Here is a 14,676-nt window from a genome sequence, read left to right as displayed (position 1 = left end):
TAGGTACCACTGGGGGAGGGGTCTTAGGGTTAGGGGGTGGGGTTAGGCATTGGTAGTGGAGGGCTATGTGTGAGGGTAGGGTTAGGTTAAGCTATAGTATAATATCAGTAACAATTACCCATATTTTACTAACAAAAATAAACACTTCAAATGGTAGAGTATTGGTACATTCACCCATATTCTGCTATCAGCCATGTGCCAGTGTCTGATTTTCCATGGCGCCCGAAATTCAAGTAACTTATTTAGCAGCTCATGCGATATGAATTATATTGGACCATGGATATTGGGCAGAGTCTATATTGTATAGTGGCTTGAGTTATTGTCACTCTATACTATACAAGGGATGACATTTTGTCATGGTCATCGGGAAAAAAACTTTCTATTGCTTGAAAACAGAAAAATGTCTTTGAATAAACTGCTACCAGTCAAAAAATAAAGAAAAAAATATATAAATATATAGGAGAACTTACCCTGGTGGCTCTTCTTTTCTTCCCAACCCATTGAACATCATTTTGCTCTGTGCCAGATCCACAGCTATCAGTGCCCCCGTCTGCATGTGGTGTTGCTGTGGTAACCACATTTTCACAAACACTCTGGAACATGCGTAAACTGTCTGAGAGTGCACAGGTTCCATCACTTCCTCTCTCAATTCGTGATACTTCACATGATCTTGCATTGGAATCTCTGGTACTAGTAGTAGTAGGGAACATTGCTGAAGAGTCTGTGTCCTCTTCTTTCGGCTTTGTAGATAAGGTGAATGTTGGTGTCACTTTTGGTCCGGATGCTGCTGGTGTTCTTTGCCGTGCAGAGCTCGATTCACCATCTGGGTCTGAGGTATTGTTATTAAACAGATTATGTAAGGAGGCCTTTTCCACTGCTACACTGCTCTCTGAGAGACTCCTCTTCCTCATGGACCCCGGAGGATTCACAGTGATGCCTTCCCATTGATAACCTTCAAACCCCAAATCGGATTCCTCATCAAAGTCAAGGCCTTCTTGTTCACTTTGAACCTGTGCTACCATTTCTATTCCAAATCTTAAATTAAAAAAAATAAATAAATAAAAAAGGAGAAAAAGATTCCCTTAATACACTATAATAGAAAAAAATATATATCATTATATTTCAATAAAGCAGGGCTGTGGAGTCGGAGTCGGAGTCGTGGAGTCGGAGTCGGGTAATTTTGGGTGCCTGGAGTCGGAGTCGGGAAAAAATGCACCGACTCCGACTCCTAATGAATTTGTAACTGTAATTAAAATAGAAAATATGATAAAATGTTCTATTTCTCAGATAATAGTCATTAAAAATAATGTATATATACAGTAATAGCTGTGCTTAGTCCACAAAAATGAAATAAACCAATCAAAATTAGTTACTTGTGCTGCTTTAATAAAGCAGTCCCCGTATTTTTAAGGTCAGATATACACATCTGATTGTGACTGTATATATAATGTGTACACAGGAATCTCTTATATATACTAAATAACATCTATGCTGTAAGAATAAAGCCTGATGTGTAGCTGTGTCACTAATAGAGATGGTCAATGAGATGGAAATAATTCTGCATTGATTCTGATTTATGCAAATGTATGCACTCCCTTTGCTGATGAAATCAAATAATTTGATATGTTGTTAAAATTAGGTTTGGTGACTACAAATTAAAGGGTACCTGAGACGGATGAAAAGTAAAGTGTTATACATACCTGAGGCTTCCTCCAGCCCCCTTCAGGCTAATCAGTCCCTCGCTGTCCTCCACCACCCGGATCTTCTGATATGAGTCCTGGTAATTCAGCCAGTCAGCGCTGTCCGGCCGCATGCCGCTCCCACAGCCAGGAACATTCTGCACCTGCGCAATAGTGCGGCACAGGTGTAGTATGCTCCTGGCGGCGGAGTGTGTGCATGCGCACTACACCTGACTGGCTCAAGTACCTGGACTCATAGCAGAAGATCCAGGTGGTGGAGGACAACGAGGGACTGATTATCCTAAAGGCGGCTGGAGGAAGCCCCAGGTATGTATAAAACTTTAATTTCATCTGTCTCAGGTTTACTTTGTTACACAGTAGTACTATACTCTACATATGCACTCTCCACAGAGCTGCAGGGAATCCACTGAGAATGCTGTGCACATTGAACACAGAGGTGTTGTCTGTCACCCATAAACCTTGTTCAGATTGTGCATGAAGAATGTGTAATAGAGGAAGAATCTCCTCATTCCCCTGCAGAGTACCTGCACATCATTCTTACATGTACCCACACATTGCCTAGAGCCTGATATATGTTCTTTGTTCCGGTTTGTACCTTTTACAAGTACTCTTACCAAGGACTAGTTTTAGTCTAAAGGGAATAAATATAGTAGTCTACATATCCTTCTCACTTCAGTTGTCTTGTAAAATTCCTAAGCGTTGGCAGTTAAGAGACGAATTTCATGTTACATACTTTTAATCAACAAAATTGTAATATGCAAATTAGAGGAGTCGGAGTCGAGGAGTCGGAGTCGGTGGAATCCTAAACTGAGGAGTCGGAGTCGGAGTCGGTGGATTTTTGGACCGACTCCACAGCCCTGCAATAAAGCATAATTCTCAAGACCATATTCATTCAACAGCACAAAATACATACATGGGTACACATGCATGTAAAATTTATTTTCCTCCCAGCATAAATTGCACTATTAGTTACTTTTTTTCCTATGTTGCTGTCACTTACAGAGGTAGTACAAATTTGACCGCTGGCAAGTTTTAGACTAGTCCATCTCCTCATGGGAGATTCTCAATATTTCTTTTATTTCCAAAAGCACTACCTGGAAAGAATCTATACAAAGATGGCAGCTAGCCTCCCAACTCGCTCCTACATTTTTTCTGGCAGATGAACTGAGCAACTGCTATTCAATAAGAAAACCCAGAGAATCCCGTATGAGGAGATGAACTAGTCCATATGTTTACCAGTGATATAGGAAATAAGCAATTTATAGTGTATTTTTATTCTGGAACAAATGTACATTATATATATGGATTTTACAATTTAACGTTTTTTGCATAAATGGTCCTTTCAATACATAATGTTCTTAAATAAATTACATCATTTCCTATAAGAGTAGTCAATAACTTACACAAAAATCTGCAATGTTTACACGTACAAATGTACAGCATGAGGAAAATAAAAACTAAAACCAGCAGCAAACACCGCCACCTTGTGGTAAGATGGAAAATAACATATGCTGACAAGACTAGATTGAAGAATGACTTTATTACAATAATAAATGTGACTCAGACGTGCCCCCCCCCCCCCCCCCCCCCCAAGTACTTGGCCGTCAAGAAGACACTAGTTTAAAATATAACTTCTCATAAAGACCATAAAATACTAAAACAGAGCACACATACACACACATGTGTATGTATATATCGACCCCTCAATCGTAAAAGAGTATGGAGGAGAGTGTGACTATGAGCAGCCTGTATTTCTATGCAGAAATACCTCACTCAGGATAGAATGTACTATCCACACTCTCAACCCCTACCCATTATACTGCTAGCGTGCAAACAATACTCTGTATCTCCTCAGTGGATGAGAGGATGGGGCTAAGGACTAACTATCATATAAAGTGCAGGTGCTATACAACGTGCAACATAACAAGGACCAACAGGTTTTATCTATAGGAGGCTTTGTGAGGGTGCAGACATTAAACACAAAAGACCACAACCAACCATAGCCAGTCAAGAGTCAACACAGTAAACAGCTTGAGCATGCCATAAATATATACTGTTTAATGTGTACACTGGGTGAGGCATTTCTGTATAGGAAACACAGATGGCTCCCCATTCTCCTCCATACTCTAATACAATTGGGGTGCGTGTGTGTGTGTCTTGTTTTAGCATTTTATGGTCTTGTATCCATTCGCTGACACACCCTGGTGCTAGTTTTTGTTCAAATAATAAATGTGAGTTCAACGCCACTTTAAAGAGCAACTCTAAAGAAAGCTAGTACTGTAGTAAGGAAAAAAATAAATCATTGCATAGCAAAGTGAGAAGTTAAAAAATAGAAGAGAGATCAACAAATGATTGATACTCGCCGTGCAATTTGTTTACCGTATGTTGTTTATTCCTCTGTGAGCCTGAAGGTCAGCATCTTTAGTGCTGGCAGGCATAAAAGAAAAAGAAAAAAAATAGCACCAACTGTCCTTATCTATAAACATACCCACTAACAATATGATAGGCCAAAAGTTTTTGATTAATTTATGTACAGAAGGAGGTACTGCTCAAGCATCACACTGTGGGAGGGTTTTCACATCAATAAAAGCCATACAGATGTTCCCAGTGAAACCCCTCCCACAGTGTGATGTTTGAGCCATGGCTATGACAGCTTCCTGTCTGTTAACCTGCTTGCATTATGGGAGATAACGTACTGTTGCCATACATGCAGTACCTCCTTCTGTACATATCCACAGCTGAGAAAAAGAAGGCCCATATGAGTAGCACCATTCAAGAATATAACAATTTATTCGAAAAATATATAAATCACATATAATATAATGACATTAATGAATTTCAATAGATTAAAATCAATTAAAACAGACCACATAGTCCTATGTTATTTCAGCTGCAATCATGCCCATTTTACCAGATAGTATATGCAACAATATGTAAGCACATGTAATTAATACCCAAAAAGATATATATAGCCAGCTTGGTGGGCATCTATGCAGAGCCCACCAGTGGTTGAACCCGGGTTCAGTAATGTGCACCAGTGTAAACATCAATAGTGACAAACTATAAAGTGCAAATGCAATAATGACAGTAAATAATGGACTGCTATACAATAACAAACCGGAGCAGCCTATATAGTAAAGTGCATAAGAGAAAGGAGATACTTAGCCCAGGAGAAACAATGGAGGCAGCGCAGCGCAGCTGAGAATAGGTAGGGGTCCCCTCAAGACAGTCCCACTAGCTCCGCAGGCATCACCCCGCTTTGAAAGGAGGAGAGGACACCGCGCTGCCCTGCCTCCATTGTTTCTCCTGGGCTAAGTATCTCCTTTTTTTTGCCCACTCTCCTTTCTCTTATGCACTTTACTATATAGGCTGCTCCGGTTTGTTATTGTATAGCAGCCCATTATTCACTGTCATTATTGCATTTGCACTTTATATTTTGTCACTATTGATGTTTACACTGGTGCACATTACTGAACCCGGGTTCAACCACTGGTGGGCTCTGCATAGATGCCCACCAAGCTGGCTATATATATCTTTCTGGGTATTAATTAATTACACGTGCTTACATATTGCTGCATATACTATCTGGTAAAATGGGCATGATTGTTTGCAGCTAATATAAGACTATGTGGTCTGTTTATATTGATGTTAATCTATTGAAATTCATTAATGTCATTAATTATATGTGATTTATATATTCTTCGAATAAATTGTTATATTCTTGAGTGGTGCTGCTCATATGGGCCTTCTTTTTCTCAGCTGTGAATGTATCATTTCGGGCTCTTGCACACTCCATTTATATTGCCAAGTGTTGCGGACACACCTTTTGCTCCTTCTGTACATAAAAAACAACAACTTTGGCCTATCATATTGTATGTGTGTATTGCACAAAGGTTAAAGCTTTCTTGTGGAAAAGGGGGTGTCGGCTACTAATTGGCATGAAGTTCAATATTGGGTTAAAGTTGCTTTTTAAGTAGCAGTTTTTAATCTGAATGGGCAGTGATGTGACCACTACAAGTAAATGCTACACACTTGTGTTTTCTGTAATGTAGCACAGTAGGACGTTTTACAGCATACATGTCCCCTTTAAAGTCATTACCAGATGTGAAATGCTTTAATTGCCCCCAATAAATATAAATAAATAGGCAACCATGGAAACACAAACCTTGGCAAACCTTTTCCTAGTTCTTGCCTTTTTTTAATCACTTGTTGCATGACCTGGTCCCAATTTATGTTCCTCCTCGATACATTCAAAATCTGACGAAGGGTTGGTTTAAGTCCTGAATCCTTGTCACAATCACTCTTCCGGTGACTAGTCACATTCCTGATGCGACGTGCGTTGTTGAGATTGGGCTCCACGGGATGGGTTCCAGCTTTGCTTTTAGTACTGATATGCCTAGTTAGATCTCTTTGGAGGGAAACAGGTAGTCCAAGCTTGCTTAGCTCTGGTAAAACTTGATTGGAGGGACTGGTAGCATTTTTCTGAACTTCAGGATCAGAAGTGTTTTCAAAATGATCACAGTCATTATAGTCTTGAGATTGATGTGAATTCATGATATCTCCATGATCAAGAGACTCATTCATCAAACATCTATCTGCAGATTCAAAAGTAAATAAGTTGGTATCAGAAAAGGACCCAGTTTGTCCCGAAGACTGAACGCCGCTATCTAACTTAAGGGTGGCGCTTCTGTCAGCTTTACCCGATGACTCCTCTGAATGGTCCATTTTTGCTGCATTATTAAACAAATCATCATCACTTAGATCTTCTACTTTGGGGTCAATGGAACCACTATTTTGTACGGAATCATTTGTTGCTTCAGTCCTTCCAGTTTTTGGATTGCCAGATACACCACTCATAGAAGGAATGTATGGACTCTGTATGGCCTGGCTGTCCCGTAGCATCTCTTTGGCTTTTCTCAACACCTCACTTAACGTTTCTACTGGCTCTTTATTGCTGCTCTCTTGGGCCTCGGGACTGGTCTTAGTGCATTTAGCTGCACTACGCAATTTGGAAATAGAAGAGCTGGACCTAACTGTTTCTAAGTTAAGAGCACTCAGTCGATTTTGTTTCTCGCCAAAAGGCGGGTACATAATTTTTACACCTTTTAAAGGGTTTTTTTTATCTTTTTTTATGGTCATAGTCAAAGTTTTAGCATCTGGTATGTTACCAAGCGGAGATTTTAAAGAAGGCATACGATTGTTCTTCAGTTCAGCTTTCTTGCCCACAGGCTGTTGGGCACAAACTTCAGGCATGTTTTTATCTTTTGTCACCTTCGGTTTGGCTGAACCCTCTTTTTGGTCTGGTTTTAGATCTTTGCTTTTTGTCTCCTGAGAACATGGTGCACTATTTTTGTCTGCAACTGGTGGAATAGCTTGATCTGAAACTTTTTGTGATGGATATGGTGACCATCGATGCTGTTTGTCTCTTGAAAGGCTATTGTTCTTCTCTATGCAATTTGCAGGATTGGCTTTAAATGATAAATCAGTGTTGGATTTTGTAAAATCTATAAAAGTGTCCTCAATGTTGCTATCACTTGTAAAGTCTGGCGTTTTGGAAGGGTTTGTATTTGAATAAACTGTGGCATTGCTAGTGTTTTTGTCAATTTTTTTCCATATGAATCTTTCTTTGCAGAAAGTGTTGGGTGTGCTGTTTGTGTTGCACCATGCTGAATCCTGGACCTGACCAGAATCACAGTGCCTCTGTGGCCAATTCCTCCCTTGTGGAAAGGTATTTACATTGCCCCCAAAATTCCACTGGTTATCACCGTAACCGCCGGGCTGCCATTTTCCGACACAGTTTCTAGAATTCAGGTTAGGAAAGTTTCCATTTGCCTCTGAGTGCCAGAAACTTCTACCATTGCCTCTTTGGTGCCAACTAGTAGCCCCCCCTGCATTTGAATGCCATGAGCCTTCCATGTTCCCATGGGCAAAGTGCCGATGAGGCTGACTGTTCATATGCCACCCAGCTCGCCCCCTTGGGTTATTAAAATGCGGATTAGAACCGTGGTTTATAGCATTATGCTGAAAATTCGGTCTAGGATTCTTGAAGCATTCATTTTGCCACTGCCAGTTCCTTTCGGATATTCCCTGTTGCCATTGTTGCGGATTTATATCTTGATATGAGAGGCGGTCATCTCTTCTCTGGGGTCTGTCAAGTTCTTGTTCTTTAGATAGGTTGCGGCCTTCATCCTGCCTGATATTGCAGAAAGGAAGTAAAAAGGAAAATGAATGGTTATGGTTGTGTCCGCATACATTTTTAACACCAACAAATAAAATTCACTGTGCTTACAGTAAAACTTCACCTAAAGAATAGTAGCACAGGATATTAAAAGCCAAGTTTAGACACATACTTTTTTTTAAAATTGGCATCTCATAGAATATTTTTTCAAATTAATTTTGCATAAAAAATATCTAAAAAAGAAAACATATAGGGGTTGATTCACTAAGGTAAATAGCGCAAGCAACCTCCTGTTTCTTTTATTAAATCAGCACGACTTAATTTTCTTTCCATGCATGATATGCGCGCTAACGGCAGCGTAGCGTGTATAACTAAACAACTGGCGCTGCTTACAAAAAGCTGTGCGGTAGTGATGTATCGCTGCCGCGATACTTCACTGGCATGGCCGCTACTATGTTAATTACCATAGTTACTATGCTAATTACATAGTAACTATGTTAATTAACATAGTAGTGGCCTCGTTAGTGAAGTATACATCAATACCGCCCAGCTTTTGTAAGCAGCGCTAGTTGTTTAGTTATGCATATTCCTGATTTTTGCCCTATAAACTTCTTATATGCCAAAAATAGGGATATATTAGCCCAGCGGGAGCCATGGAACCCAGTCTTTAAGCACAGTGGCGCCCACAAACAGCATAAGCACTGCACTGATGCCAATTTGGGTGGTTAGTTGAGGCTGCTGGTTAGTTGAGTTTCAGATAACCAGGACTCTAAAGAAGTTTTTGCAAAATGGAATAAATACATTTCATCTTGATTCCTCCTCAGTGTAACATTGCAGTTCCTGCTGAAATCTATTAAAATTGATGTGTGTGGTAGAAATATATGCCTCTCTGATCAGATTCTGATTTGCTAATGACTGACCAATCAGTCCAGTTTTGATTGACCAATGACTGACTAATTTTACCACCTCCATGTAGAATGAAGAGCAACAGATTTTAAATACTATGAACAGGTTGTGTAGGTAAGATCATACCATATGGAAGATAAAAAAAATCGGCCAATCAAAACCAGGCTTTAGAGTACCTCCATATATAATGATCCTTCATCATAGCTTCCCCCTTACATTGCCCCTTAGATTGTGGCCCTCTTAACCACTTGCCGACCGCCTACTTCATATTGGCGGCGGCAAAGTGGCAGCCCCAGGACCACGTAACGCAGATTGGCGTCAGGTCCTGGGGCACTCTCTGGCCGGGGATCGCGCGCTGGGATGCGCGCGCATCCACCGGCAATAGGCTCCGCCCACCCGCGACGTCAACCCGCCGGCCAATCGGAAGCGCCGGCGGGTTGTTAACCCGACGATCCCCGGATAGGAAGCGTATAATACGCTTTGTAATGTTTACAAAGTGTATTATACAGGCTGCCTCCTGCCCTGGTGGTCCCAGTGTCCGAGGGACCACCAGGGCAGGCTGCAGCCACCCTAGTCTGCACCCAAACACACTGATCTGCCCCCCCCTGCCCCCTGATCGCCCACAGTACCCCTCAGACCCCCCCCTGCCCACCCCCCAGACCACCATTTGCACACAATCACCCCCCTAATCACCCATCAATCACTCCCTGTCACTATCTGTCAACGCTATTTTTTTTTTTAGTCCCTAAACTGTCCCCTGCTCCCTCCTGATCACCCCCCCCACCCCTCAGATTCTCCCCAGACCCCCCCCCCCCTGTGTACTGTATGCATCTATCCCCCCTGATCACCTGTCAATCACCCGTCAATCACCCATCAATCACCCGTCAATCACCCGTCAATCACCCCCTGTCACTGCCACCCATCAATCAGCCCCTAACCTGCCCCTTGCGGGCAATCTGATCACCCACCCACACCAATAGATCGCCCGCAGATCCGACATCAGATCACCTCCCAAATCCATCGTTTACATCTATTCTCTCCTCTAAACACCCACTAATTACCCATCAATCACCCATCAATCACCCCCTATCACCACCTGTCACTGTTACCCATCAGATTAGACCCTTGCGGGCACCTAATCGCCCGCCCACACGCTCAGATTGCCCTCAACCCCCCCCTTATCGATTCGCCAGTGCATTATTTACATCCGTTCTTCCCTGTAATAACCCACTGATCACCTGTCAATCACCCCCTGTCACTGCCACCCATCAATCACCCCCTGTCACTGCCACCCATCAATCAGCCCCTAACCTGCCCCTTGCGGGCAATCTGATCACCCACCCACACCAATAGATCGCCCGCAGATCCGACATCAGATCACCTCCCAAATCCATCGTTTACATCTATTCTCTCCTCTAAACACCCACTAATTACCCATCAATCACCCATCAATCACCCCCTATCACCACCTGTCACTGTTACCCATCAGATTAGACCCTTGCGGGCACCCAATCGCCCGCCCACACGCTCAGATTGCCCTCAACCCCCCCCTTATCGATTCGCCAGTGCATTATTTACATCCGTTCTTCCCTGTAATAACCCACTGATCACCTGTCAATCACCCCCTGTCACTGCCACCCATCAATCACCCCCTGTCACTGCCACCCATCAATCAGCCCCTAACCTGCCCCTTGCGGGCAATCTGATCACCCACCCACACCAATAGATCGCCCGCAGATCGGACATCAGATCACCTCCCAAGCGCAGTGTTTACATCTATTCTCTCCTCTAAACACCCACTAATTACCCATCAATCACCTCCTATCACCACCTGTCACTGTTACCCATCAGATTAGACCCTAATCTGCCCCTTGCGGGCACCCAATCACCCGCCCACACGCTCAGATTGCCCTCAGACCCCCCCCTTATCAATTCGCCAGTGCAATATTTACATCTGTTATTCCCTGTAATAACCCACTGATCACCTGTCAATCACCCATCAATCACCCCCTGTCACTGCCACCCATCAATCACCCCCTGTCACTGCCACCCATCAATCAGCCCCTAACCTGCCCCTTGCGGGCAATCTGATCACCCACCCACACCAATAGATCGCCCGCAGATCCGACATCAGATCACCTCCCAAGTGCAGTGTTTACATCTCTTCTCTCCTCTAAACACCCACTAATTACCCATCAATCACCCCCTATCACCACCTGGCACTGTTACCCATCAGATTAGACCCTAATCTGCCCCTTGCGGGCACCCAATCACCCGCCCACACCTCAGAACGCCCTCAGACCCCAGCCCTGATCACCTCGCTAGTGCATTGCTTGCATCTATTTCCCCCCTCTAATCACACCTTGAGACACCCATAAATCACCTCCTGTCACCCCCTAGCACACCTACCCATCAGATCAGGCCCTAATTTGCCCCGTGTGGGCTCCTGATCACTCGGCCAAACCCTCAGATCCCCCTCAGACCCCCTTCCGATCACCTCCCCAGTGCATTGATTGCATCTATTTTCCCCTCTAACCGCCCCCTGAGACACCCATCAATCACCTCCTGTCACCCCCCTAGCACTCCTATCCATCAGATCAGGCCCAATACATCCTGTCATCTAAGAGGCCACCCTGCTTATGACTGTTTCCACAAAATTTGCCCCCTCATAGACCACCTGTCATCAAAATTTGCAGATGCTTATACCCCTGAACAGTCATTTTGAGAAATTTGGTTTCCAGACTACTCACAGTTTTGGGCCCGTAAAATGCCAGGGCAGTATAGGAACCCCACAAGTGACCCCATTTTAGAAAGAAGACACCCCAAGGTATTCTGTTAGGTGTATGATGAGTTCATAGAAGATTTTATTTTTTGTCAAAAGTTAGCGGAAATTGGATTTTTATTGTTTTTTTCACAAAGTGTCATTTTTCACTAACTTGTGACAAAAAATAAAATCTTCTATGAACTCACCATACCCCTAACGGAATACCTTGGGGTGTCGTCTTTCTAAAATGGGGTCACTTGTGGGGTTCCTATACTGCCCTGGCATTTTAGGGGCCCTAAACCGTAGGGAGTAGTCTAGAAAACAAATGCCTCAAAATGACCTGTGAATAGGACGTTGGGCCCCTTAGCGCACCTAGGCTGCAAAAAAGTGTCACACATGTAGTATCGCCATACTCAGGAGAAGTAGTATAATGTGTTTTGTGGTGTATTTTTACACATACCCATGCTGGGTGGGAGAAATCTCTCTGTAAATGGACAATTGTGTGTAAAAAAAATCAAAAATGTGTCATTTACAGAGATATTTCTCCCACCCAGCATGGTTATATGTAAAAATACACCACAAAACACATTATACTACTTCTTCTGAGTACGGCGATACCACATGTGTGACACTTTTTTGCAGCCTAACTGTGCTAAGGGGCCCAAAGTCCAATGAGTACCTTTAGGATTTCACAGGTCATTTTGAGACATTTGGGTTCAAGACTACTCCTCACGGTTTAGGGCCCCTAAAATGCCAGGGCAGTATTGGAACCCCACAAATGACCCCATTCTAGAAAGAAGACACCCCAAGGTATTCCGTTAGGAGTATGGTGAGTTCATAGAAGATTTTATTTTTTGTCACAAGTTAGCGGAAATTGATATGTATTGTTTTTTTTTTTCACAAAGTGTCATTTTCCGCTAACTTGTGACAAAAAAAAAATCTTCTATGAACTCACCATACCCCTAACGGAATACCTTGGGGTGTCTTCTTTCTAAAATGGGGTCACTTGTGGGGTTCCTATACTGCCCTGGCATTTTAGGGGCCCTAAACCGTGAGGAGTAGTCTAGAATCCAAATGCCTCAAAATGACCTGTGAATAGGACGTTAGGCCCCTTAGCGCACCTAGGTTGCAAAAAAGTGTCACACATGTGGTATCGCCGTACTCAGAAGAAGTAGTATAATGTGTTTTGAGGTGTATTTTTATACATACCCATGCTGGGTGGGAGAAATCTCTCTGTAAATGGACAATTGTGTGTAAAAAAAATCTAATAATTGTCATTTACAGAGATATTTCTCCCACCTAGCATCTGTATGTGTAAAAATACACCCCAAAACACATTATACTACTTCTCCTGAGTACGGCGGTACCACATGTGTGGCACTTTTTTGCACCCTAAGTGCGCTAAGGGGCCCAAAGTCCAATGAGTACCTTTAGGATTTCACAGGTCATTTTGCGACATTTGGTTTCAAGACTACTCCTCACGGTTTAGGGCCCCTAAAATGCCAGGGCAGTATAGGAACCCCACAAATGACCCCATTTTAGAAAGAAGACACCCCAAGGTATTCCGTTAGGAGTATGGTGAGTTCATAGAAGATTTTATTTTTGTCACAAGTTAGCAGAAAATGACACTTTGTGAAAAAAAACAATTCAAATCAATTTCCGCTAACTTGTGACAAAAAAAAAAAATCTTCTATGAACTCACCATCCTCCTAATGGAATACCTTGGGGTGTCTTCTTTCTAAAATGGGGTAATTTGTGGGATTCCTATACTGTCCTGGCATTTTAGGGGCCCTAAACCGTGAGGAGCAGTCTTGAAACGAAATTTCTCAAAATGACCTGTGAAATCCTAAAGGTACTCATTGGACTTTGGGCCCCTTAGCGCAGTTAGGGTGCAAAAAAGTGCCACACATGTGGTATCTCCGTACTCAGGAGAAGTAGTATAATGTGTTTTGGGGTGTATTTTTACACATACCCATGCTGAGTGGGAGAAATATCTCTATAAATTGACAATTGTGTGTAAAAAAAATAAAACAATTGTCATTTACGGAGATATTTCTCCCACCCAGCATGGGTATGTGTAAAAATACACCCCAAAACACATTATACTACTTCTTCTGAGTACGGCAATACCACGTGTGGCACTTTTTTGCAGCCTAACTGCGCTAAGGGGCCCAAAGTCCAATGAGCATCTTTAGGCTTTACAGGGGTGCTTACAATTAGGCACCCCCCAAAATGCCAGGACAGTGAACACACCCCACAAATGACCCCATTTTGGAAAGTAGACACTTCAAGGTATTCAGAGAGTAGCATAGTGAGTCCGTGGCAGATTTCATTTTTTTTTGTCGCAAGTTAGAAGAAATGGAAACTTTTTTTTTTTTTTTTTTTGTTACAAAGTGTCATTTTCCGCTAACTTGTGACAAAAAATAAAATCTTCTATGAACTCCCCATGCCTCTCACTGAATACTTTGGGATGTCTTCTTTCCAAAATGGGGTCATTTGGGGGGGATTTGTACTATCCTGGAATTTTAGCCCCTCATGAAACCTGACAGGGGGTCAGAAAAGTCAGAGATGCTTGAAAATGGGAAAATTCACTTTTGGCACCATAGTTTGTAAACGCTATAACTTTTACCCAATCCAATAAATATACACTGAATGTTTTTTTTTTTTATCAAAGACATGTAGCAGAATAACTTTCGCGCTCAAATGTATAGGAAATTTTACTTTATTTGAAAAATGTCAGCACAGAAAGTTAAAAAAGTCATTTTTTTGACAAAATTCATGTCTTTTTTGATGAATATAATAAAAAGTAAAACTCGCAGCAGCAATCAAATAGCACCAAAAGAAAGCTTTATTAGTGACAAGAAAAGGAGGTAAAATTCATTTAGGTGGTAGGTTGTATGACTGAGCAATAAACCGTGAAAGCTGCAGTGGTCCGAATGGAAAAAAAGGCTCTGGTCCTTAAGGGGTTTTATGACTGCAGTCCTTAAGTGGTTAAAGTGCTTCACCATTAGGCTGGATTTACACTTTTTTTGTGTTGCGATGCTTCTGCAACAAATGTCAATCATGTGACCCTGCGGCAGAGTGCACCAACAGGGTCATATGCATAGCGCCCCCCTATGCATTGATAT

General features: G+C 42.4%; 1 protein-coding gene across 1 annotated transcript in view; it reads right to left on the bottom strand.

Annotated features, from left to right (window-relative positions):
• The window catches only part of ZNF106 (zinc finger protein 106), a 100,756-nt gene that overhangs the window by 50,860 nt on the left and 35,220 nt on the right, over positions 1–14,676 (bottom strand). Inside the window, exons 5-6 of the mRNA XM_068254014.1 lie at positions 5,866–7,893; positions 471–1,035 (exon numbers count right to left, since the gene is read on the bottom strand). Of these exons, the coding sequence (XP_068110115.1) occupies positions 471–1,035; positions 5,866–7,893 (2,593 nt within the window). The remainder of the gene's footprint in view (positions 1–470; positions 1,036–5,865; positions 7,894–14,676) is intronic.

This window comes from Hyperolius riggenbachi, chromosome 9 (genome assembly GCF_040937935.1).
Source record: "Hyperolius riggenbachi isolate aHypRig1 chromosome 9, aHypRig1.pri, whole genome shotgun sequence".
Lineage (NCBI taxonomy): Eukaryota > Metazoa > Chordata > Amphibia > Anura > Hyperoliidae > Hyperolius > Hyperolius riggenbachi.
The sequence above is the reverse complement of the archived record's forward strand: the minus strand, read 5'-3'. Positions and strand labels throughout refer to the sequence as shown.